Genomic DNA, 24,900 nt, shown 5'->3' with positions numbered 1-24,900 from the left:
ACAAACATATAGACATTTATCTACACTAGTGTTGCACGGTGTATCGATACTAAAAAGGTATCACGATGCCTTAACGCAAAAAACGTTTTTAGAATCGATACTTTATTAAAATAATAATGTTCTGTGTCTGTGTGGACTGCTCCCACTCTCCATGCACGAATCTAGGCAAGTGGGCGTGTCAAGCATGCATCTCTGAGTGAATGAGTGCGCAGCCAACGTCAACTAGTTCTTTGCAGAAAGTCCTCGGCTTGTAGATAAAACAGAAGGTGAAGTGAAATCTGGAACTATTACGGATACATCGCCCGGATAGTGAAGGCAAGCCATCAGGTACACAGAGGCCCGTTTGTAAAATATCTCAGTCATTCAAAAGCAGTAGGCTACGCATAGAACTTGGCTAAGCACCTCGCAGACATATCCCAACATTTTTAAAAGAGTTCAAAGAACGACAGGTTAACGAATAGGCTATAGAAAACACCACTACATGATTAGTGCCAAGTTCATCTCTTCAGTTTTAGTCTAGCCTAACTGAAATGAGTATGGTTTTCTGGGATAAAACAAACCTTCCTTCATCAGTGAATTTTGACGAGACAACGACTGATCATAGTGTGCTGTGATGAAAACGCAATGTTCGGTCAGTACTACTGGTAATGTTTGTCATGGCATGTAGACTGCAATTTGTTAAATAATTATTGCCCAGATGTAGGGTAGGCTACCCGAAATGCGCCAATTGAAGCCCACAGCATAGGCTATAATGCCACTGAAGCGTGTTGAGTCCTAATTATAATAATAGCGGCTTTTACGTGGTAGCAAATAATGTTATCAAAGAAATAGACGTAATGTAGCCTACACAGATATATTGCAACAGGTAATGGTGTAGGCCTATCTGACAAAGACCTGGTTGGAACGTCGTACTTGTACACTGGGAGCAAAGAAGACTATCTTCACCTTTTCCCCTTTGCAACTGTCAAAGAAATCCTATAAACACAGGAAGGCCTAGGGTAGCCTACATCAGATGGCCTAAAGATTAGGCCCCTCCGCATAGCATTCAGTGATTTGCATGCAGTAATTTTAACACTGTCCTTGACCTAGGCTACTTTGGCTATTTAAAAGGTACTTTATTGCCGAAACACAACACCATGTAAATGGAGACAACAAAGGACTTAATCACACACAAATTACTATTTTACTGTCTATAAAAAATAATAATTATGTAGGAAGTTTAGAACCCAGAATTGACCTGCACACTACAAATGTGCACCAAATTCACCACAAATGGCTCAATACACTTGGAGGAGGTCTGCGTCCTTTCTTTTCCAGATATTTTAGGATTTTGCCGTGGTATCGTTTCAATATCGAGCATCGAGATATTTATGGCAGGTATCGTATCGAAGTCATAATTTTGGTATCATGACGACACTAATCTACACACACACACACTTACAAAGATGAGCGCACACACACAGAGACATATGTAGACATATATCTACACACTTACAAACATAAGCGCACACTCACTGACACATACACTTTCTTTAAGCTCATAATGAGAAAAAAGCAGCTTGCAACTGGTGAGAGATCACAAGATGGAGGATGGAACACAGCGATCGATCGGGCACAGCACATAGGCACAGCGCCAAGTGGCCATGCTGTTAAACTGAGATGATCAATCAATAATGTAGAACAATCAGATCGGCAGTGCACGACTGGTGGCAGATAAGGTCGTTTGTGGTGGTGGCAAACACAGATAAGCACTAAACCAAGCAAGCATGCACACGCGCACACACACACACTTTAATACAACATGCACCGTTTCCAGTCCAGATCCGATTTCTTTAGATTACTTTAAAAACAAGCACTCAAGCACAGAAGCACAAAATAAATAAACCCATACCAGCAATACAGCCACCAGAACCACTATCTCTCTCTTCATCTCTCTCTCATCTAAGTGTCGGAGAGTATATTGCTATTCTCTCCCTCTCTGCAGCTTCAGGCTGAGGGAACCCTAATTGGGCTTGTTCAGAGTCTATCAGTTCTGCTTCGCTCCAGGAAGCAGCGAGACTGGAGGACTGCAGAACACTGCAGAGTGGACTGGAGCTGCCCCAGAGACGCTCACTTTAACTCTCTGTAACTATAACTCACTGTAACTATAACTCACTGTAACGGTAACCCTCACTTTAACTCTCTGTAACTATAACTCACTGTAACTATAACTCACTGTAACGGTAACACTCACTTTAACTCTCTGTAACTATAATTCACTGTAACTATAACTCACTGTAACGGTAACACTCACTTTAACTCTCTGTAACTATAATTCACTGTAACTATAACTCTTACTTTAACTCTCTGTAACTATAATTCACTGTACCTATAACGCTCACTTTAACTCACTATAACTATAACTCACTGTACCGATAACTCTCACTTTAACTCTCTGTAACTATAAACTGTAACGATAACTCTCACTTCAACTCATTGTAACCAAAACTTACTTAAACTCACTGTATAACTCAATTTCACTGTAACTATACTGTAACTCACTTTGGGCAATTTCCTACCCGAAACCAGAAAAGGTTGCTAGGTCGGTAATTGCCTACATAGAATAGCAGAAGTGCCATTCGTCATGTTATGAGGTTATGTGCCATTAAAACAGGGCTCAACTGTAATGGTTGCCTGGTTGTTAGATTAGATTAGATTAGATTCAACTTTACAAGTGGCAATAAGATTTGGTTGGCTTTGGCAGCCAAAACCTCATTCCTGGTTGCCAAGCTGGCAACCACTTTTAAAAGTTGATTTTGGAAATGTTATGTTAAGGTCACTGTAAATATAACTCACTGTAACTACACTTAAACTCACTCTAACTGTAACTAACTTTAACTCACATGAACTATAACTCACTTTAACCATAGGTCTCATTATTACTCCCTGTAGGTCATTCAATCAAACCTAAACTCACTGTAAATCATTGTAACTATATATCACTTTAACTCACTCTAACTGTAACTCCCTTTAACTCACACTAACTGTAACTCACTTTAACTCACTGTAACTATAAATCACTTCAACTAACTTCACTATAACTATACATTCAGGGCTCTACAGTGCGCCCATTTCACTCGCACATGAAAATGATGGCGTGCGAGTGCAAAAAAATATTTAGGCGCACTGGTGCGAATGACTTCTAACCATGTCAATGTTTGTCTACAAAATACACCGCAACATCGGGAAACATTACTGGTGCAAACCATAGAATCACGTTGCGAATGCAGCATAAAAACTACACCTCCCATCAACGTTAGCAGTTTCGCGTTGTGACTCGCTAGTAGTCGCTTCTATCAAATCCAAGAGCGCGCAGAAAAAGCGGAAAGTTAGACTAGCCAGCCAAGATGCAAAGATTGAAGAAATTAGTTCTTCTATCCACCGAATTCATCGGATATAGGAGAAACAGGATGAGATTCTGAGAATGCAGTGAGAGAAGGAAAGGTAACCTAACATGCCTTTTAGCCCAGTTGACGTATTGGCTGCAATATGCAAAATATAGCTGTAACGAACCGGCACAAAAGTAGCCTCCCGTAATACTCCCATTTTATTCAAAGGTAGAACGCTACTGACAACTCCAGGCTTCCATGCATTCTTGTTTGTTTACACTGAATACAAGCTGAAGTGCAAAAGTATTAAAAAAAATATATATCCTTGATTAGACTATGTTGGGTTTTGTGGAAGAGCAAATTGACTGTCTTAGTAGTAGTAGTATTCAGTATGCAGTCAGATAGGTCACCATAGGCATATTTGGATTAGCTACAGATGGATTCACAAATAAATAAATTAGCCTACATTTGGCAGGATACTTGATATACAGGCTGAATGCAAATATGGCAATGTATTATATTATTTTACATTAACAAAATGTAGGAAAATAGAACAGACTGAAAATAAAGTAGGCACTGATCTTTAAAATCCTGTTTCCTGTAGCCTAAATGTCGTCAGTCATTCTTAATCTTCGCAATTGGTGCACTGGCATGTTTAACTGTTAGCTGCAGTGTAATGTTAGATTATGTGTAAGTTAAGTACAGAACTGACTGTGTGCCCAAATTTGTGTCTGTGCTCCTAATCTTTTTTAATTTGGGCGCACATGTGCTCCTGGAAAAAATGTTAGTGTAGAGCCCTGACGTTTCTCTATAACTTCCTGCAGGAGGAGTGACATTTAGAACAGGAAGGGAAACCCTAACTTTGACCAAAAATATATTTAGGCTACTCACTTCCATATTTAGCGGTTTTGACAGCATGTTTGTAAACTCTGAATCATAATGTATAGGCATGAGTGAATGCCCTTCATTATGGCTGACGTGTGTGGAGGGACTAGGAGGACAGCGACCCATTGAGGAGAGGGACTCACCTTGCTTGACGTGTTGTACAAACACAGGGTTGTCTCCGCTCACAGTCAGCCCGAAGCCGTTCTCATCTTTCTGGATGATGACGCATCTCTGCACAAGCCCTGCACCGGACAGACAAGGACGGGAAGTTAGAGACCCACACATGCAAACACACACACACGCACGCAAACAGCCTTGCAAATACAAACACAACAGACAAACAGACGGACACATACACACACACACACACACAGTGCAAAGGTGTTTAGATTCAACCAATAAACAATGCTATCAATAAACAGAGAGACAATTCAGATGATAATCTCTTTGCTGACAAGTCAAGCGCTAATCTTAACCAATTAGGGATGCAACATTTAATTAATTAATCAATCAGTTGTTCAACTACTACATTAATCACCAACTATTTTGGTAATTGGTTATTTGGTTTGTGTCATTTATTAAGGAATCTAAAAACTCTAATTGTTGCTTCTAAAACTTGAATATGTTAAGCTTTACTAGCTTCTCTATGACCGTAAACTAAATATATTTGCCGAGTGGACAAAAAAAAGGCATTTGAGGACATGACATTGAGCTTTGGGAAACAAAACAAAACACCATTTTACTGATCAAACAACAAATCAATTAATCGAGATTAATCAACTATGACAATAATCGTTAGTTGCAGCCCTAATACAACTAACTACTAACACAAAAGCAACAGATGGAAGGAACCACTAAGAACAGAATGGCCAGAGGGTAAAGGTCAGAAACCCGGGGGCAACAGCCCTGAGGAGGCCCCACGGAGCTTAAACACCAGGAGTGATAATGGGGAAGCAGTTAGCCGTCACACCTTAGCTCCTCCGGCTTTGGAACGATAGTCGGAACACCGCTATAGTGCTCCAGGTACGTGGCTTATCTGTGCAACTTAACTCAAGGTAAGTGTTAACCTTTCTAATAGAAGAAGCTTTTAGCTTTTATAACTTTGATACTCTCTGGTGTGAGTTTTATTGTGAGTATTTTAGGCATTGGTCCATATGTTGGCACACTGATAAATCCCTTAAAGGGACACCAGGCAACGTTTTTGTGTTAATTAATCATCTTCGTAAGTCGGTATATGGTTAAATGACTCATTACAGGGCAAATGAAGACTCTCTCATCCGCCCCTACTGCCTGTAGGAAGAATATCCCGCTTGCAAGTTCAGTGTATCGTACCCGCCGACCTTCAGTCTCACAAAGTCTCAGATGTTGCAAGAAGCAGGATCACTTTACATCCTGCATCCACAGCACAGAGGCAGGCTAACAAAACACTAGCGATTGTTGCAAACGTGTGTATAATGGCAGAGCCGGCGAAGATGCAGCGAAAACCCTTGACGGAAGATGCAAAGAAAAGGAAAATAGGTTCAGACCGAGCGAGGGCTCGCACACGTATCAACTTGCCTGGTGTCCCTTTAAAATCACCAGGTACCTGCACAAACCTGTTGTTTCTCTTGGACAACACTGACCATAGTAACAGCAAGGTGAGCAAACAAATACAAGCTCAACAGTGCAGGGTGACACTCCGTTGAGCCGTCATCTGTGAACTAAGCATCTCCTCAAAAGAAGCCATGTACCATCCCCATTCCCACTGGAGTCTGCCACCTCAAGGCCCATCAGTTGTAAGAACACTATGGCTGCATTTCATTGGACATTCTCTCCGTCTTTCTCTCATCATTGGCTCAGAAGGCATTCAAGTGTTGAGGTTGGAGTCTCCATGCAGGAAGCCACTCTGAGACATCCACCCACCCATGACCCGAGCTCTGTCACACAAATGTAGTCTCCACTCTTATTGGTGGCTGGGTTTGTGTCTGCTTTCCTATTGGTAGTTCAGAATTCCCTCCCTCTTCCTCATTGGTGTGTACAGAGGCTGCTTGAGGGAAGTCATTGTGAATAACCCAAGCCCTGCTTGACCGCTCTCATGGGCACTGAACTGATGTATTTGAAAGGAGAGGGGACACCCCTAGCCAGGGCTAAAAGAAATGCAGGAAGGGATAAGAAGGAGGTGTGGCAATTGAGGAAGATGGAGGGATGGAGAGAGGGATCACTGAGACCCAGGGAGGAGGGTACAGGGACAAAGGCAGCCAAGGCAGAGGACCGAGAATGCAAATAATAATGGAGACAGAGCCCACAACAAAAGATGGATGAACACCACACACACACACACACACACACACAAACACACACAAACACACACAAACACACACAGAGCGCACAGTGTACACACACAACAAACAACAAAGATGGATGAAATAACACACACACACAGACCAAATAATAAAGACGCTTGAACAACATACACACATACATACAGTAGCTTCACACACACTCACAAAGAAACAATAAAGATGGAGAACCACACATACACACACAAACAATAAAATGGATGAACAAAGACAGAGTCGTAGCACCATACACAGTCTCTCTCTCACACACACACACACACACACACACACCTGCGTACACACACATAATACGGCAGCAGCAAGCAGGCTTACCGCAGGACTCAGGCCGGACTTCCACCACCTCACTGCCTACTTTCCTCTGCAGTTGATCGTCTGGCCACACACACACACACACACGCAACATTGTGCACCCATACCATAACACACATCACACACACACACCCAGACAGGCAAAACACACCCACACAGAAAGAGAGATATGGAGAACAAAAAAAAAGAGAAAACTCAAATGAAAAAGGAAGCGCAGAAATTCAACCCCAGTGTTTACGGATGAATGGTGCGGCTTCAGTTCACACAGAACAGCACTCTGGTTACATGTGCAGACAGTTAGGAGTTAAACAAATATGGTGGTAGTTGCAATACTGAGAGATATTAGTAATGACAGCCACACTATTCAGGAGAAAAATCATAAAAGACTGAATGGAACACTGGATGGAAAATAAACTTGTATTAGTTTGGTTAGAAGTCATGACACGTCATGCAAAAAGCAAAGCTCGGCGAGAAAGCCTTGAAGGAAAAACCTTCTCAAAACCAGTGAGATGGTGAAAGAAAGCCCCATCAGGCCTTGAGAGCAGGTTTCCAACGTGACCATGAATGACACCAGTGTCCCACCTTAGGAAAAGGGGCGCTCGGAGCTGGGCGAAAATGCCTTTATATGGCTGGAAAGCCTGACTAAGTGCTAGAGAAAACATCGCCTCTTACAGCTTAACGCCAAGTCCATCGGAGAGTGGATCAACACCAGCCCAGTGGACACACGGACACACACACACACACACATAGAGGGGCCCTTTCAGAGTGCGGGATTGAGGGAACACAATCCTATTAAAAGACTGGTGACTTCAAGGCTAAACGCTCAGCACTCATACAAGGATAAGTTTCCAGGGCTAAAGCACCCTCATTAAGACACCATTCTCCAATCCTCTCTGTCAAAACTGCCAATCAAGTCCACTCTCCCTTTCTCTACCTAGGATGTCATTCTCCAATTTTACAGTACAGAACTACCAAGCAATCCTCACTCACTCTCTCCCTGTGAAAGAGGCCATTCTCAAATTCTCCGGTCAAAGACTGTGAATCAAACCTCTCTACCTCTCTATCATTTTTCCGATTCCCCAGTCAAATCTGTGAATAGAACCTCATTCTTTCTAATGGAGTCACCTAGAAGCAAGATGACAGCTGACTATACAGCCAATGTGGTCCTACTCTGGCACAGAACCACTAGAACTGGACCAGGATCGGGTCGGTTCCGGACCAGAACTAGCACACCACTCACATTAGTAGTCATCAGTCCTGGCCATGCTTGCTTGAGACCTTTTACAGTGTATGCCGTGTGGGTTTAGTACAACCAGGGTTCACAGATCATGTGCATGATTGGCTTCCATGCCAGCCAAGTATGAAACATGGGGTGCATGTTTGCCGGTGCTTGGCAGAAACAGGCCCTGGGTCTCCTGCATGATCTTGAGAGGGGAGAGAACAGGACCAGTACTGACAGTACCGCACTGGGCCGCCACAGCTTTAAGCAGTCTCTGTATAAAGCCTCATCAGCGCTGTTAAACACAGGAGCCTGAAAGCTTTGCTGTACTGCAGTTGTGAGCAGCAGACAAATGGAAAACACCAGCAAACCTGCACACAGGTGCATTAACACACACAGGCATATGCACACACACACACACACACACACTTCAAACCACACATGCCCTTCTTCTGGACAGACAAGTGTGTGTATGTGTGTGTGTGTGTGTGTGTGTGTGTGTGTGTGTGTGTGTGTGTGTGTGTGTGTGTGTGTGTGTGTGTGTGTGTGTGAAAGAGAGAGAGAGTGAGCACAAGAGTTTGTTGGGGCATTAAAGGAGAATTCCGGTGTGATATTGACCTAAAGTGTATTGAAACATGATACCGAGTGTGAACGTATGTCTCATAGCCCATCTCGACTTGTCCCCTGCACTCCAAAATCTGGCGCTAGTTAGCCGATGCTACCAACAACTTTTTCAGTAGTGGTGCTTCGGCATCGGGCTAGCCATGCAAATAAATCACTGTTTTACACCCATTTACGAGGCTCAATGTATCTCCACACTTCATTGGTAGACTTCCTAAACTCCCTAACTTCCTTCAAAAAATAATTCAGTGGAAATGCATGGATTCCAGTTTCTTCCAGTAGCAGCAACTGGAATCCATGCATTTCCACTGAATTATTTTTGGAATCTGATCCCTTATCATAGCTGTTCATTCTTACTCGTTGCTCGACTTATCGTGACTAAATTCAAGATGGCTGCAAACGCTAAACTTCGTGAAGATACTGTCTGTATAAATCGTCTTGTAAGTAAACTACCAGTGCTTTTTCAAAGTTCTCAATGTCTCGTTTTAAATGTCAGGGCCCTCGGAAGTCTACCAATGAAGTGTGGAGATACATTGAGCCTCGTAAATGGGTGTAAAACAGTGATTTATTTGCATGGCTAGCCCGATGCCGAAGCACCACTATTGAAAAAGATGTTGGTAGCATCGGCTAACTAGCGCCAGATTTTGGAGTGCAGGGGACAAGCCGAGATGGGCTATGAGACATACGTTCACACTCGGTATCATGTTTCGATACACTTTAGGTCAAGATCACACCGGAATTCTCCTTTAATGGAGGTGTGTCTGTATGTTTGCATGTGTTTTTGAGTGTGTGTGTGTGTGTGTGTGTGTGAGTGAGTGAGTGAGTGAGTGAGAGAGAGTGGATGAGCACAAGAGTGTGTTGGGACATTTATGGAGGTGTGTATGTTTTGAGTGTGTGTGTGTGTGTGTGTGTGTGTGTGTGTGTGTGTGTGTGTGTGTGTGTGTGTGTGTGTGTAAGTGTAAAAGGAGAGAGGGGTGCTGGTTACCTGTAGGGTCAAACTCATGGGGGGGTGAGAGTGAGCCTTTGTCACTCTTGGGCTTCTTGTCTGGGGGGTGGTCTTTGCTGAGAATACTGCTGCTTCTGCCATGGGGAACAAGCACAACAGAAGGCTCATTAGGTGTTTTACATACCCCAAAAAGGGTGTGCAGTACTAAACATGTGTCAATGTACAATAAATAAGATAACCTACGCATTTAATTTATGATTTACTTACATAAATATGGCATGATTTATACATACAAGAGAATGTTCAGGACAACAGAGCAAAAATAACAACAAAAACAGCAAAAATAACAACAAACAACAGTCTTTCTTTGTTTACCTAGCTTTTCTTGTTATTGATAGCCTTTAGTAGAGTGGAAACAAAAATATTCATAAAAAAAATTAAACCATTTTTCGGTCTTTCAGGCCTTCATATGCAAAATAATAAAAATCACTGCAACTGTCATCGGTTAATGTCATATAAATTTGCCGACTGCCGATATCATTCAATCTAAGCCGATATTGGTCGATACCAATGTTGGCCAACATACCGGTGCATCTCTAGTAGTTTGTCCCCCACTATATAGGCCTCATAAAACAAGAGCAGAGGTCTCCAAACAGAAAACCTTCAGCCACTGAGATGCTCAGTCACATAGGACACATGATTCTGATTGGCCAGTCTGGGCTGTGCGAGTCATGTGACCATATTGGGACAGTGAAGGGCTTTTCCTTCTAGAACTTTTAGGAGCCGCCACTCAACTCGTGCCAAGAAAAGACCAACCCAGAAATACAGCCCCGGCCACAGGCCTGTCGTCAACAGGCCCGACCGGCCCCAACTGGGCCAGGCCCAACCCAAACCGGGCCCTGCCTACCGCCTGGGCTACCACAGCAAAGCCCAAAACCAAACACAGCCTGCAAACACAGGGCCCTGCAGCCAGCAGGGTACACAGCCAACGTTCTGCAAGTAGCCTATACAATCACAGCATTCTGAACGCAGCCTGCTCAGACTCAGCTTTCTGCCTGTTGGCTTTACAGATAAAGCTCTCTGCCTGCAGCCTACACAGACACCACGTACTGCCTACTCTGATGAAGACACAGTAGTGTCGAAACGTTAATCAAGTGTTTGCACTGAAATGACCGCAAGCGATAAGTGTGCTCCAACTCCCTCCCTTTTTCTTAAAACCTGCTGTCCTACTGAGAAGCACTAGATTGCACAGTTTCCTAAGGATGATGCGTGGAATGCCCTACTTTAATTACTGCGTACTGCCTGTTGGCTATACAACCACAGCCTTCTGCCTGCACAAACACTGCTCAGCCACAGGCAAGGCCATGCTCATGACCTCAGGTAAATCTAAAAGCAGGCAATGTTTCTACACTAACACAGCTTCAATCCTGTGTAACCCAGGGCAACATGACTTGTGAGTGACAACTCTGACCAGCAGAGCTTGTTTGTCTATAGCCCAGCCCGGCCCAACCTGGACACAGCTGCTCAACACCAGCTGACTGACTAATAATAACAAAATGTACATAAGAAAAAAAAGAAAAAAAGAACCAAAGCTACAGGTAGCCTACAGTAGGCGTCATCAGAGCAGCTGCTACCAGATCCAGTCCAACTCTCTCTCTTCCCCTCCACACACAGACTTCCCAGAACAACAACCCCAGCTACAGGCTATCCCAGGTAGGCATTACAGAGCAGCTGTTGCTACTACCAAACCTTCTCCCACCCCCTTCCCTTCCCTCCCTTCACTCCCTCCCTTTCTATCCGCAGGCTGCCTGCATCGTCAGAGTGGCCTCTGTTCTGCAGGGCATGCTGGGAAGGGCTGGGAAGGGCTGAGCCGGGCGGTGGGAACAGGAGGCTTTTGTGCCGCTGCAGTCGCCCAGACTGAGACGCGTCTGTACCCAGGAGCCCTGCGCTGCTCAAATATGACGTGGCAGCGCCCGATTGGCCAGCGGAGTTTCGCCTGCGCTACACTACAAACAGCCACCGCTGGAAAAAACTCTGTCAAACACATCAATGACAAAATATAGATAAACAAATACACCAGTCTCTTACCTGATTGCTTTTTTAGGAAACCTGCAGAAAGAGTAAGAAAGAGAGAGAGGGTTAAAATTATTCAAGCTTTAGAATTTTGAGTTAACTTCAAAATACATAAACAAATCAGGAAAATACAGATTAACACATCCAACATCACTACCGTAGGCTTCTACCATCTCCCTACCTAACTACCTCTCATCTCCCCGTCACCAGTAACCGACGTCTAATCTTTAGCCCTAAATCGATCTGCACTGCAAATCTTGGGGATTACACTGTAATTGCCATTAAGCCTAATCCTATGTGCACATAACTCTGCTGAAGTTTTCATACACAGCATGTCAATCCTGACCCCTTTATTCTGTCCCGCTGGTCTCTGGGCCGAGCGGACGACCCCCTGCAGCCCGCACACAGATTAGAGGTCCGACTCGCCTGTTCGCTTCATATTCCCCAGCTGCAACATGACTGCCAGCAAGAGGCACCATAATCTACCGAGAGTCGACCAAATCAATAGAACACACTGTAACCTAGTCCCTTTACCTTAAAATAGTGGCTTCAAATTAATGTGGATGCTGCACTGACTTTCAATATGGAAAGGATATGTTGTTGTTGTTGCGAGTAGGAGCATGGCCTTATTTCATTGGTTTTAGACAAACTAGGAATCGCGTTAGAGCTAAAGGTCAAGGGGAATTCCTACAATGTGTTACTTTGAGGGATAAGTGTCATATTCCATCCATGTTTATGGTCTACACAGACAGATTGTGCCACCTTTACTTTCGGTTCACTTCTTGCTTTTGTGTGTTGACCAATGTATCGTTTTTTTCTATTTTTTTTTTAATTTAAACCTTTATTTTACCAGGAAGGTCCCATTGAGACACAATGTCTCTTCTGCCAGGGAGTCCTGGTCAAGATGGCAGCAATTTTTTTTTTTTTAAAAAGACAAAGAAAATACAACATGGGACATGGGTACAGAGCAAAGACATCAACAGCACACTAACACAGAGGACACAGAGTCAGAGACAATGCATCGGTTGACTGCAAAAGCAATGCAGCCTTTGACATAACTTGAACAACTAGTTATCGTGTTTTGGGAGCTGAACCTCCCTTTCCCAACTCAATAAATCTTCTACCTCAAGCACCAATGAGCACAGGTCGGCTGGAGGGTAAAGGTGAGGCCAGAAACAATAATACAATAGCCCTGAGGAAGCCCCGCGGTGGCATGATCAAGGACCAGGAGTGATAATAACCGGGAAACGATGGGTCGCCACAGGCCTTAATTGGCCCAGATTTGGCCCAGCATTGGCCCGACAGTGGGGAAGTGGCTAATGAAGTTCGGTTCTGTCTGTTCTGTTGCTAAGGACCTATTCCAGTGTCCACACATTATCTGCACAACGTCATACCATGCGTACCATTACATCAAAGGGCTTTTCTTAAGCCTTGATGAACATCACAGATGTAGCCTACTAGTAGCATTTTAATGGTCTGGTGATTATTTATCATTTACGTTACAGATAAGTGCTCTTCTTAAGCTAAAGCAGGGATGAAGCATCTTGTTGTGGTGCTTTCATGAAGATATATGGCGACATGAAGACAAATAGATGTGCAACTATACAGCAGTCTGAATTTTTCAATCAATGCAAAAGGGTCATTCCACGTCAATTCAACCAGGGACCACGCACTTAGGCCTCAAAAAATTACCAGGTGTACCTATGTTACCCAGGAGACACACTGTAAAATTACTTTCATGTAAGATCAATACTTTCCAAGATACAGCCAGTTTTACAGGGGGAGGGGGGTGTCGGCCTTTTGTTCAGCCTCTTTTTTTTTGTCAAAGTTCAAAAGCCCATAGCGCAAGAACTAAACAATGTAAATTTTACAGTGTGTCTCCTGGGTAACATAGGTACACCTGGTATTTTTTTCAGATTTTTTTTGAAACCTAAGGGCGTGGGCCCTGGTTGAATTGACATGGAATGACCCAAAAAGCTGTGGCTTAAAACAAATATTCAAAAACTGGCCCTGAAATGTCAAATTCAGATGCAACTTCTCGCAATGGGCCATCATTTTGTGTTGATAACGGAAAACGATTTCAGTGTGTTTATGAAACTGCATTCCTTGTTTGTTCCTTGTTTATTTATGCACATCATAATCACTGCTTTTATACAAACAACAACTGAAATAGCCTCAGATTAACACCCATAAAGATTTAAGCTGCTTGCACTCAAAGCATCACTGATGCAATATTAACAAAGATGCATGCATGGGTTTGTAAACTTCACCAGTAATTTGATGGTACCATGCTCTGAAATGTAATTACATGTTCTTATGTCTCTTGCATCATGGACATGGCAGTACAGGTTCCATAACCAGCTAGTTGAGGTGGTTTTCTGTTCTGTTAATTTAGTGTGTGAGCTCCGTTAGTGCACTGGGCATATGCCATATTCCCCATCTAAAATTAAAAGTGCTCTGCAGTGTGGTGTGGTGTGGTGTGGTGTGGTGTGACTTGGTGCATTCACACTCAGCGATGAGACAGGCTGCGACCACACATTATGGGATGGATTCCCGGAAACAGCGAGAGCTCCTGGCTGACATCCCACTTCCTGCGTTACTGTGGAGATGCCCTGGCCAGGAAGGCATTGTGGGGAAAGGCCAGGCCTGGGGCCAGACTGGAATAGATGGAACTAGCTTAGCTTAGCTCATTAGTTCCCAGCTCTGCATCCTTCCCCACAGCCACCACCTCCAAACTAGGGGATCACAGAGTATTTCACAAATCGCTTGGCCGACAACAACAATAATATCACAATTCAGTGATTATTACTGTGATGATATCTCTATGATTAGGCCTAATCACAATATCTTTACCTGTTGAACAAACAAAATATCCCTAAGTATGCACAAAAATACCCCTAAATGGGCAAAACGTACATGTATTTGATGTACAAACAACAAAATGCTCAGAGTTTTTGCACTCTATGATATTTCCTCTGTCAGTTTCTTTTCACTCATTCATTTGTGCCCAGTAGTGATGATACATCAGAATCGTTTGGTCAAATGAGTCGAGTTATCAATTAAGAACACCTGCATGTTTAAATAAAAATATCTACATTTGTTGGCAGTGTATCAATAACCTATCACTAGCATCTGCCAATTTTATATTCAATATTTCATCCCACATCTACTCCAAAGGACAAGGCACCACTGCAGAGGATGCAGAGAAAGTTCCCAAGGGGAGCCTTTCACCCTAAAAAACCCTTCACAGGAAATATAACCAATTAGCACATTTATTTTTACCTTCCAAACAGATGTCCAATATCAAGAGGTTTCTAATGCAAATTTCACCATGAGAATAGCCTACGTGTTGCAGCAAGGTTCGTCAAGGACAGGGTTTAACAGTGATTTTGTAAACAATTACAATTATGCAGACAGCAATGTCCCACCAGACAGAATAATCAAGTGGCATTTGCAAGGATTGATCAAAAAGATTTAGCGGATTTAGTTTGGCTGGAACTGGACCTCCGGAACCAACCAGACAGACAAACATCATAATCAACAGCCTCCTTGCACCGTTGCTTTGTGTGTTCTGAAATGTGTTTTTGTAGCATTGGGGGAGGGGCATTATCCCAAATCACTGATGGAACACTGAGGGAACATGTTATTCCTTCTCATAATCCACCAACCACGGAAAAAGAGAACACTGCTAGCACTATTAACCACAGAACCGATATCTAGCTGTCGCCATCTAGAACTTGCTCAAATACAATTTCCCGCTCATAATAACAACACAACAGCAACTCACAGCAGCAGGAGTAAACAGACTGATAACTCCATTACTCCATTATCTCCCTGGCCGTCACTGGAGGTCCATTCACACAGGGACCAGCAGGACTTGATCTTTCCTCCCAGTGTTGCTATTTGCAACGAGCCACTACTGCCAAAGCTGATGCAATGTAGCTACTTCACGTAAAGTTGGGGGTGACACACACACACACACAGTAGCAGTTTGTTGATGCAGCAGCGGTTGCTAGGCTAAGACACAACACACTGGTCCAGTGAGAGGAGCGAGAGAAGAGAAGAGGGAAAAGTGAGGGGAGAAGAAACCGGCGACGGTGCTTTGGGCCATGGCGTCACCGTCACACCCGACCAGCGGCCCAGAAAAAGACACCGTGTGGTTAACCTGACCGGGAAACGCCGTGGAGCCAATGACCGCCCGCCTGGCCCAACCCCCCCCCCCCAGCCCAGCGGCAGCTGGCGCCGACTCTGGCTGTGACATGGGCCAGATGGGGGCCACCTCTACGCCGGACTCCACTGGAAACCAGGAGGCGACGTGGAATAATCCCGCCGAGTAAAAAGCAGGCCGTGAATAGAGCTTTTATAAGACTACGTCTTGTCTGTAATACACTCCACCGTCAGGGCCAAGACACACACACACTCTCAGTAACAGTGAATGGCATGTACACACACAGGGCAGGCACATAGGCAAGAGTTTCTCTCACACACACACACAGCATGCAAGAGAGCTGTTATGATGAACTGAAAGTGCAACAGTGAATGGCACCTCTGTGAATTGGGACAGTTCAGGTCTTAGAGGACCCTGGGGAGAGATTCGGAGCTCTTGCTCCAACAACGAGAGGACGGAGGAGCCGAAGGTCGACTCGCACCGCCATCTCCGAGAGACATCTCGGCGTACCGGAGATTACCACTCTGTACTTTTGGCTTGTTGTGGCACTCTGTACTTCTGGCTCGTGTTTGGCTTGTAAATCATAAAACACTGGGGCTAGTCTTACATGGTCATTGCGGCGACAAGACTGGCTCCATATCAAACAAATAATAAAAAAGAAATGTCCAAAAAGGCAAATCTCCCCCAAACACAAAATGTTCCTTTTGGAGATGACTCGTGCTGTTCGACATGTGGTCGCTTAGCCTCTATCACTCTCTGGCTCGGAAAGTGACTTTTGTGTACGTGTGTGTGTGTACTGAGTTAATGAGTATGTGTGTCTGTATGTCAGTCTCTGTCCGCAAGGTTGAGTATGAGTGAGTGTGCTTGTCCGTGTGAGTGTGTGTGTGTGTGTGAGTGTGAGTGTGAGTGTGAGAGAGAGAGTGTGTGTGTATGGGGGTTGGTTGCAGGGCTGTGGGACACACAAGCCACAGGAAGTGCTGAAGAAGGGGGGTGGAAGTGGGGGGTAGCGCTGTGTGTGTGTGTGTGTGTGTGTGTGTGTGCGTGAGTATTCTGAAGGGGGGCTGAATTGAGGTTTTGTGCTTCACTGGGGGGAGGACGATGGGGGGTGGGTGTGAGGCGGGGGACCCAGCTCCACTAAGTGCCAAAAGGGGACACTCACTCGGAGCAGAATACAGTGCTTATCTGTGAGAGGCTGCACAGGGCTCAGCTAGCACACCAGAGGAGGATGCAGCGGATGAAGAGGAGGAGGAAGGAGAGTGAAAAGAAACAGACTCCATGGACAAGAGCCTGGCATGGACGCCACAGCAACAGCAAAGCTCAGCACGACCTGGTGACCCGTGGTTGACAGCTGACCTTGGGTATTTAGCCCGCTTAAGATCTTTTCATTCTCAAATAGGACAAACAAACAAATGAAAACAATGTCCTTAATTCCATGTGATCTGTGCTCATCACAAATCCCCCAACGCTGACTGAGTGTTCCTCAGTAAGCAATGTCAGGGAAATCCGCAGTCAGAGGCGCAAAGATATGCCAACTAGAGATGAGGAGTTCTCACTGTTAGAGTGCATTCACTTTACACTTAGCCTACATGACTTTATTCAACACCATTAGTGTAGTACTGATATGCTGCTTTATATTAATCACATGTTCATAACTTAGGGATTGACCCTATGATCTTGGTGTTATTTTTTCGATTTACTTTCATTCATTTATATTATACACTGGCGTTAATTATTATTCATGTATTCCTCAACCTTTTTTTATTTTCATTTTGAAGTATTGCATTAAAGAGTTGATGGAAACTACAACCGCTTCAGGCCATAACTGGACAAATATCAGGGCCCTGTCAGAGCCAGACAAGGGCCGTATCCATAACAGAAGTGAGCCAGAGGAGACTGATTACTGGAGGGAGAAGAGCACACGCATGTGCTCAAGTCTGAGGCACGGCGCACGCAGATCCATTCTCAGGGCACCAGAGGAGTGTGTGTGCTCACATCCAAAAGACCAAGAAAGGACAACACACGCCACTGCAGACTACTACCCTGACCACAGGGCACTGAGCACATGACATCTCACACACACACACAGAGAGAGAGAGAGAGAGAGAGAGAGAGAGAGAGAGAGAGAGAGAGAGAGAGAGAGAGAGAGAGAGAGAGAGAGAGAGAGAGAGAGAGAGAGAGAGAGAGCCACACAGACACAACAGATCAAATATGTACATAAAAACACACACAATACCATATGTAGATGACATGTTCACAAATGTATGCACCCCCCACCACACACGCACGCACAGAGATACAGGCATGTGCTATGCAGAGCCAGACAAAGGCAGCCCCATCAACAAGGTCTGCTGTCCAACCAGTATTTTTTTTCTTTTCCTCTCCCCAGCCCCTGCTCACACACACACACACACATCACTCCACTCTTCACTCACACACAGATCGGGATCATGCCTACCACACAATTTCACTCCTCTCACTCTCTCCAACACACACAAACACAGAAACAGACACATATACAGGTGTTTACAGAGAAGGTGGTGCTGTTACTTCCCCTCTTTAGAGCCCTTTCATCCCCTGCTAGAGAAGGGCAGATTCAAGCAGATTAGCCTACCCCACAGCACACTCAAGCAGACCAGCCTACCCCACAGCACACTCAAGCAGACTAGCCTACCCCACAACAGACTAGCCTACACCACAGCACACTCAAGCAGACTAGCCTACCCCACAACAGACTAGCCTACACCACAGCACACTCAAGCAGACTAGCCTACACCACAACAGACTAGCCTACTCCACAGCAGACTAGTCTACGCCACAGCAGACTAGCCTACCCCACAGCAGACTAGCCTACCTCACAACAGACTAGCCTACCTCACAACAGGTTAGCCACCCTCACAGCAGACTAGCCTACCCCACAGCAGACTAGCCTACCTCACAACAGACTAGCCTACCTCACAACAGGTTAGCCACCCTCACAGCAGACTAGCCTACCTCACAACAGACTAGCCTACCCCACAGCAGACTCAGACTAGCCTACCCCACAACAGACTCAGACTAGCCTACCCTACAACAGACTAGCCTACCTCACAGCAGACTAGCCTACCCCATAACATACTCAGACTAGCCTACCTCACAACAGATTAGCCTACCCCATAACATACTCAGACTAGCCTACCCACATCAAATCCAGGCACACTAGCAAGGGAGAGGGAAAGGGAGAGGCATGCGCCATTAGAGCATACAGTAGTATAAACTGTGTCTACGCAGGCCACATATTACCAAAGTCCAGTGTCTTCTCCACGCCAGGCCTCAGACACAATTCCATTAGAGAGGAGCTGAGTCTGCACTGCTCCATGATGATTACTTGCTAAGTGCACAGCTAGCAGTTCCTAAAACACAACATCATCGTCGTTGTAATCTATTCTATGTGCCCTGAGCATCAGCAGAGAGTCAACATTAGGTGAGGTAAAGCAAATGAATGTAAACCTATGGCAGCTTATCTGGGGAGTATGCAACCTTGTCTGGCTCAATTTCTTTAATGGAAATCAATTGTGGGACTTCATCATATTACTGACCATAACACATTTTGCAATTTTGCATAAACATCTTTCCCTACAACAAAGCAACCAAAATAACATGGGAGTATGAGGGAAGAGGCAAACTGCACTCTCTGTGTGTGTGTGTGTGTGTGTGTGTGTGTGTGTGTGTGTGTGTGTGGGTGGAGGTGAACTACTACACTGCTATATTGGATCGTGTGCATTTTTTTTTGACAGTTGATATCCGTATTTGATATCTCTTGCTGCTATGACAATTTTATTGTCCTTCAGGGCATTCATACAGTCATCTATCTCTATGATATCTATGACTCAGTCATACAACAACAGTCTAACACTGAAAATACACAAAACTTCCTCTTGAACTTTACCTTTACCTAAACCCTTAACTTCCTTTACTATGAAGATAGATAGATACTTTATTGATCCCCAAGGGGAAATTCAAGCCGGATAGCTGCCCGTACTTAGCATCTGTTCTTTCCTGATAACATTAACAAAGAAGTCCAGCCTATATTTTCTTTCAGTCAACTCAACAGTAAAGTTGGTGGTGAACAGCTACTTTTATGTTTAATAATTCAGGCTGAAAGCAACCATAAACCTGCATTAAAGTACAAGTGCAAAGTGTTCTTATATTGATCATATTATAGTGTAGCCAGCACTCTGGTATCTACCACCAGCAGAGCCGGCATGTGGTTTAGGAAAATTAATTCTCCCTCATCCCCTGCCATGTAGCCTACTAGGCACACAGACACAGACACACACACGGACAGACAGACAGACAGACACTCCCAAGTATTCTGTGCTGTGTTCAGACAGTACTGTAATTCTCACAACTATTGTATAGATTTGTTTTATATATCTGTTGATGAACTGCTGAAGATTCTCATTGTGTGAACATTTGATGCCCAGTGTGTGTGGGGACACTTGATACCCCTATGTGTGTGAACACTCAATGCCTTGTGTGTGTGGACACTCGATGCCCTGTTTGTTTGTGTGTGTGTGTGTGTGTGTGTGTGTGTGTGTGTGCGTGCGTGTGAACACTCAATGCCTTGTGCTGCCAGTGGGGGGTCCAGACGCCAGTGTGGACTCTGACACCATTTTATTAATGTGAGTGAGTCAGACACAGACAGACAGACAGACACCGGGACGTGCAGACCGGGGCTTTAAATGTGTCCTGAGGCTCTGTGTCCTCAATCGGGAGCTACAGAAGAGAAGAGGAGAGAAGAAAGGAATAGATAAAAAAAAACAGGACTAGGAAATGGGAGCAGAGAGAGAGAGGAGAGAGAGAGAGAGAGAGAGAGGACAGACAGACCGAGAGACAGGCAGACAGAGTGAGAGAGTGGATGGAGATACAGAATGAGAGATATAAATTGGACAAAAAGGAAGAGAAGCAGATAGACAGACAAGATAAAGGGGGGGAGGGTGGATAAAGAGTGATAAAGGTGAAAGGATGTAGCGAGAAACAAGAGTAGACAGGAGAGAGAGAGAGAGAGAGAGAGAGAGAGAGAGAGAGAGAGAGAGAGAGAGAGAGAGAGAGAGGAGAGAGAGAGAGGAGAGAGAGAGAGAGAGAGAGAGAGAGTTGGAACCGACAATTCCACTACTGTCAGTCAGAAACCCCAAAGGAAAGGAAAAACAGAGTAAAGGAGAGTGAGAAAGAGTGACTGAGTGAGAGATAGATCAAGAGCGAGACACAATGGAGGGATGGAAAGAGACGGAGGGATGGAAAGAGACAGGGTTAACTGTGATTAAACTGTGTCAGTCAGAATCAACAGAGAAACTGAGGGAGAGGGAGAGAGAGAGAGAGAGAGAGAGAGAGAGAGAGAGAGAGGAGAGAGAGAGAGAGAGAGAGAGAGAGAGAGAGAGAAAGAGAGCTCCATTTCCACAGTCTACTCAAGGTGGAAATGCTGAGCAGTCATTTTGTGTCGACGGTCTGTATAATTAGAATTACCTTGTTGCAGTGGTATTCCCCCAGGCAACCGTGAACGTCTGGTTACAATTGTGTAACGAGCATGTAATACATACATTATCAAGTTGATAGGAATCTATCCAGTCGTTTAGTCGAACGCTCATGCTAAATTTGACGAATGTGCCTCAAGGCATCTTGTTCAAGAGAAATGGACATAGGGCCTACTGTACATCTGGTCACAGTGACCTTGAACATCAAAAATCAACCTCAAAAATCAAATCAGTTGATCGTAGAGTCCAATTGAACATTTCTAACAAATCTGAAGCCATGCCTTGAGGTGTTCTTGAGATATCGCATTCGCAAGATCAGGATGGAGACAGATGAATGGACAACCCCAAAACATAATGCCTTCGGCCACGAGGCAAGAAAACGCAAGGCATTGTTGTTCTGCCATTCACAGAGTAAAATCGTTGTCTGTTTGTAGGGGAAAAGCCAATATGGCAAGACAGGACAGGGTGTGATGCAGTCTAGCAGCTAAGCAAGACTCTTAACACAAGATCATACGTCTCTGAAAAGCAACATCGTAGCTTACATAGAACACCAGCATGCTGCCCATGCTGCACGCTGGTGTAGCATGACACATGATGGCTTGGTTCAGTGTAAACAAACAACAGCGTCATAACAATGGGGTTTTCTTAATGGCGCCAAAACAGGTCAAGGATAGGGAGATCACTGGAGAACGACTGGCTGGACATTAAGCATCCCTCTCCTTGCCTCTCCCCTGGGTGACATCACAGCTTAGTGAAAGGGTAAGAGAGCGTGGCGGGGCCACTGCCTGCTGCCTGCCCGGGGGGAATTCTTCCCTTTCTGCCCCAGTAAACCTGCCCCCCCCCCCTTCCCGCCCGCCCCATGACATGTGCAGCAGCAAAGCTGGCTGGCTGGGTTCAGTGCTAAGACGGGGAGTGGGGGGGGGGGGGGGGGGGGGGGGGGGGGTGGGCTGTTGCAGCTCTCCAAGACTGAGTGTGGGTCTCTATCTCCAGTTGTGAGACCACAGCGCTCAAAGGCATTGGGTAAACATAGCACAACAACAATGGATGGAACCAGCAGGAGAGACAGAAAGTCAGACAGACACACAGAGATGCATTAATGCCACAATACTCACTCACACACACGCAACACACACACGCATGCACACACACACACAGCACACAAGAATGTTATGCATATGCATAACCACATATGCACACAAACACCTAAATACTGTTTCAGTACAGACACCAATCGCTCTTCCTAGTGCACAGGAAGTAAACCTGTATGAGAAGAGCCAGCGCAATGCAATCTCATCTGCAGAGCCCTAGTGGGACGCACGCACCGACACACACAGACAGCTGTTGAAACCACCAGATTGTTGTTGTTGTTTGTTTGTGTTTGTGTGTGTGTGTGTGTGTGTGTGTCATTCTCTAGTCTGTTTGGATTGCATGTGCAGTTGGTGACATTATAGCATAGTGGTGGACGCAGAAAATTGGAGGGTCGTGCATGAACCCTCTGATGACAGAATTTATATCGCTTGGACCCTAGCAGACCACCGCATACTTGCACACACAAAGTAAAACAATGGCCTGGACACACACACACACACACACACACACACACACTAATACACAAAGTATAACACTGGCCTGAGGCAGACGTAGCATCACGCATCTCTGACTGAGCTACATCTCCACTGCTTAACAGCACTGAGAGTGTATCGCAACTCTCTCACACACACACACACACACACACAATCAGGAACACCAAGATGGAGCCCAAATTAGATCACAGCCTCACACTGAAAACATTCAATAGCCTTGTGCCTCCGCACCGCCAAACAATGCGCCGGGATAGAGTGGGTATTGTCATATTGAATTTCATTGTTGCCATCATGTGGGTCTATTACATAATAGCGGCTTTCAGCCTAGTTAAATGCTACTGAGACACACACTCTGGTGCGCTAGTCACCCGCTATGTAGACACAAACTTGACAAATGACACAGAGACAGTTACGCTAGTTAAAATATGTCTTGAATGGAATGAAGCTGCTCCCATGCTTGTGACCATTTAACACATTATTTAACTAGCCTAACAGTGTCCATGCCATTGGTTAAGGCTCCTTCTCGGAAAGGCCTTAAGCTTGCTGTGTGGAAGGGGGGGACACACAAACGGAGGGTGGGGGAAGGGTGGAGTCTCTAGCACTCCCCATGGGGTCAGATTTGCAGGATGCTTCAGCAGAAAAACGGGGACAGATGGCTTCCGAAATGGAACCTCAACCAATGGTCAGTGATTGGCCAGTGATAGGAGACTGCTGATGCCCTTGTACTTATGCACTCAAGCCCAATCTTAAATTCATCACAGTGCGTGCGCCGTGCGTGCGTGCGTGCGTGACAGGTTTTACCGTATCAAAGGACCTCACAATGAGAGAAGCATTCCCATTACTGTATTTCCCACTGTAGGCTAATCCTTGTAAAGGCCATTATCCCTCTCCTTCAATCTGCCCCTATTAGGGCTTGGGGTTACTTGGTCCTGCCTCCCCTTCTCTGAGCCGAGGCTCTGCTCTCTCTCCACACACACGGCGCTGGTCTTGGAAGTTGGTCAAGCATGACTTCACCAAGTAATCGTCTCAGCCAAAGGCTTCATTATCCAGTTAAGCAGCACTTAAGTGGCTTACTGGAGGACCTGACAGCTAGGCCAACACACACACACACACACACACAGCGCCCCACGGCACTACACACAAATACACCGATACGGCAGTGGGTGCCCCACTCCAAAGAAACACACCTTCATCGCCGCACCAAAATCATGGATAGAGTTTCAGGAGTTTTGTTGTCGGAAAACATTAAGTAAGCACAGAAGAAGCGCACGTGCACGCACACGCGCACATGCACACGCACACACGCACACGCACACTCGCACACGCTAGGGCAACAACAGGGTCACTCCACTCTCTGACCAGCGAAACTTTCAATCTCAACATGCGCCAGTCTGAAGCCAGCGAATTTCCCCTGCTAGCCACAAAAACCGATAGCTCATCTTGAGCACCCATAATACCTCTTCAAAACAACTCGGTCTCATGTCACTCGAGTGTCTCTCTGTATCTGACAACACCTGGGAAAAACAAGTGTCTGAAACACGTGTTGAGCCTCATTCTGGAAAAAATTAAGTCTCTTCTTGAAAAACACCTGGAGTGTCTCGACTGTTGAGAACACCTTAGATGTCCTTCAGACGTTTCCATGGCACCACTGGACCAGAGCATGAGTCTCTTTAATCCTCTCTCACACACAAACACAAACTAAAAGGGGACCTGTGCCACAGCTTCAAGATCACACACACACAGTGAAAGGGGACCTCTGCCACAGGCTCAAGATCTCTCACACACACACACACTCACACCATGAGAGAGAAGAGGGGAAAATAAATCACATCTAATTAGCCTCTGCAGGCAAGCAAGCAGGCAGGCACACAGTCACAGA

The 24,900-nt window shown here is 45.1% G+C and overlaps 1 protein-coding gene across 4 annotated transcripts in view; it reads right to left on the bottom strand.

Annotated features, from left to right (window-relative positions):
• The window catches only part of arhgef12a (Rho guanine nucleotide exchange factor (GEF) 12a), a 66,023-nt gene that overhangs the window by 29,743 nt on the left and 11,380 nt on the right, over positions 1-24,900 (bottom strand). For 3 of the 4 annotated variants that reach the window (XM_042067033.1, XM_042067032.1, XM_042067034.1), the window contains exons 2-5: positions 11,776-11,796; positions 9,727-9,821; positions 6,905-6,964; positions 4,397-4,495 (exon numbers count right to left, since the gene is read on the bottom strand). In XM_042067033.1, coding sequence (XP_041922967.1) covers positions 4,397-4,495; positions 6,905-6,964; positions 9,727-9,821; positions 11,776-11,796 — 275 coding nt within the window. The remainder of the gene's footprint in view (positions 1-4,396; positions 4,496-6,904; positions 6,965-9,726; positions 9,822-11,775; positions 11,797-24,900) is intronic. The other variant, XM_042067035.1, reaches the window with a different exon arrangement.

This window comes from Alosa sapidissima, chromosome 17, assembly GCF_018492685.1.
Source record: "Alosa sapidissima isolate fAloSap1 chromosome 17, fAloSap1.pri, whole genome shotgun sequence".
Taxonomy (NCBI): Eukaryota; Metazoa; Chordata; class Actinopteri; order Clupeiformes; family Clupeidae; genus Alosa; species Alosa sapidissima.
The sequence above is the reverse complement of the archived record's forward strand: the minus strand, read 5'-3'. Positions and strand labels throughout refer to the sequence as shown.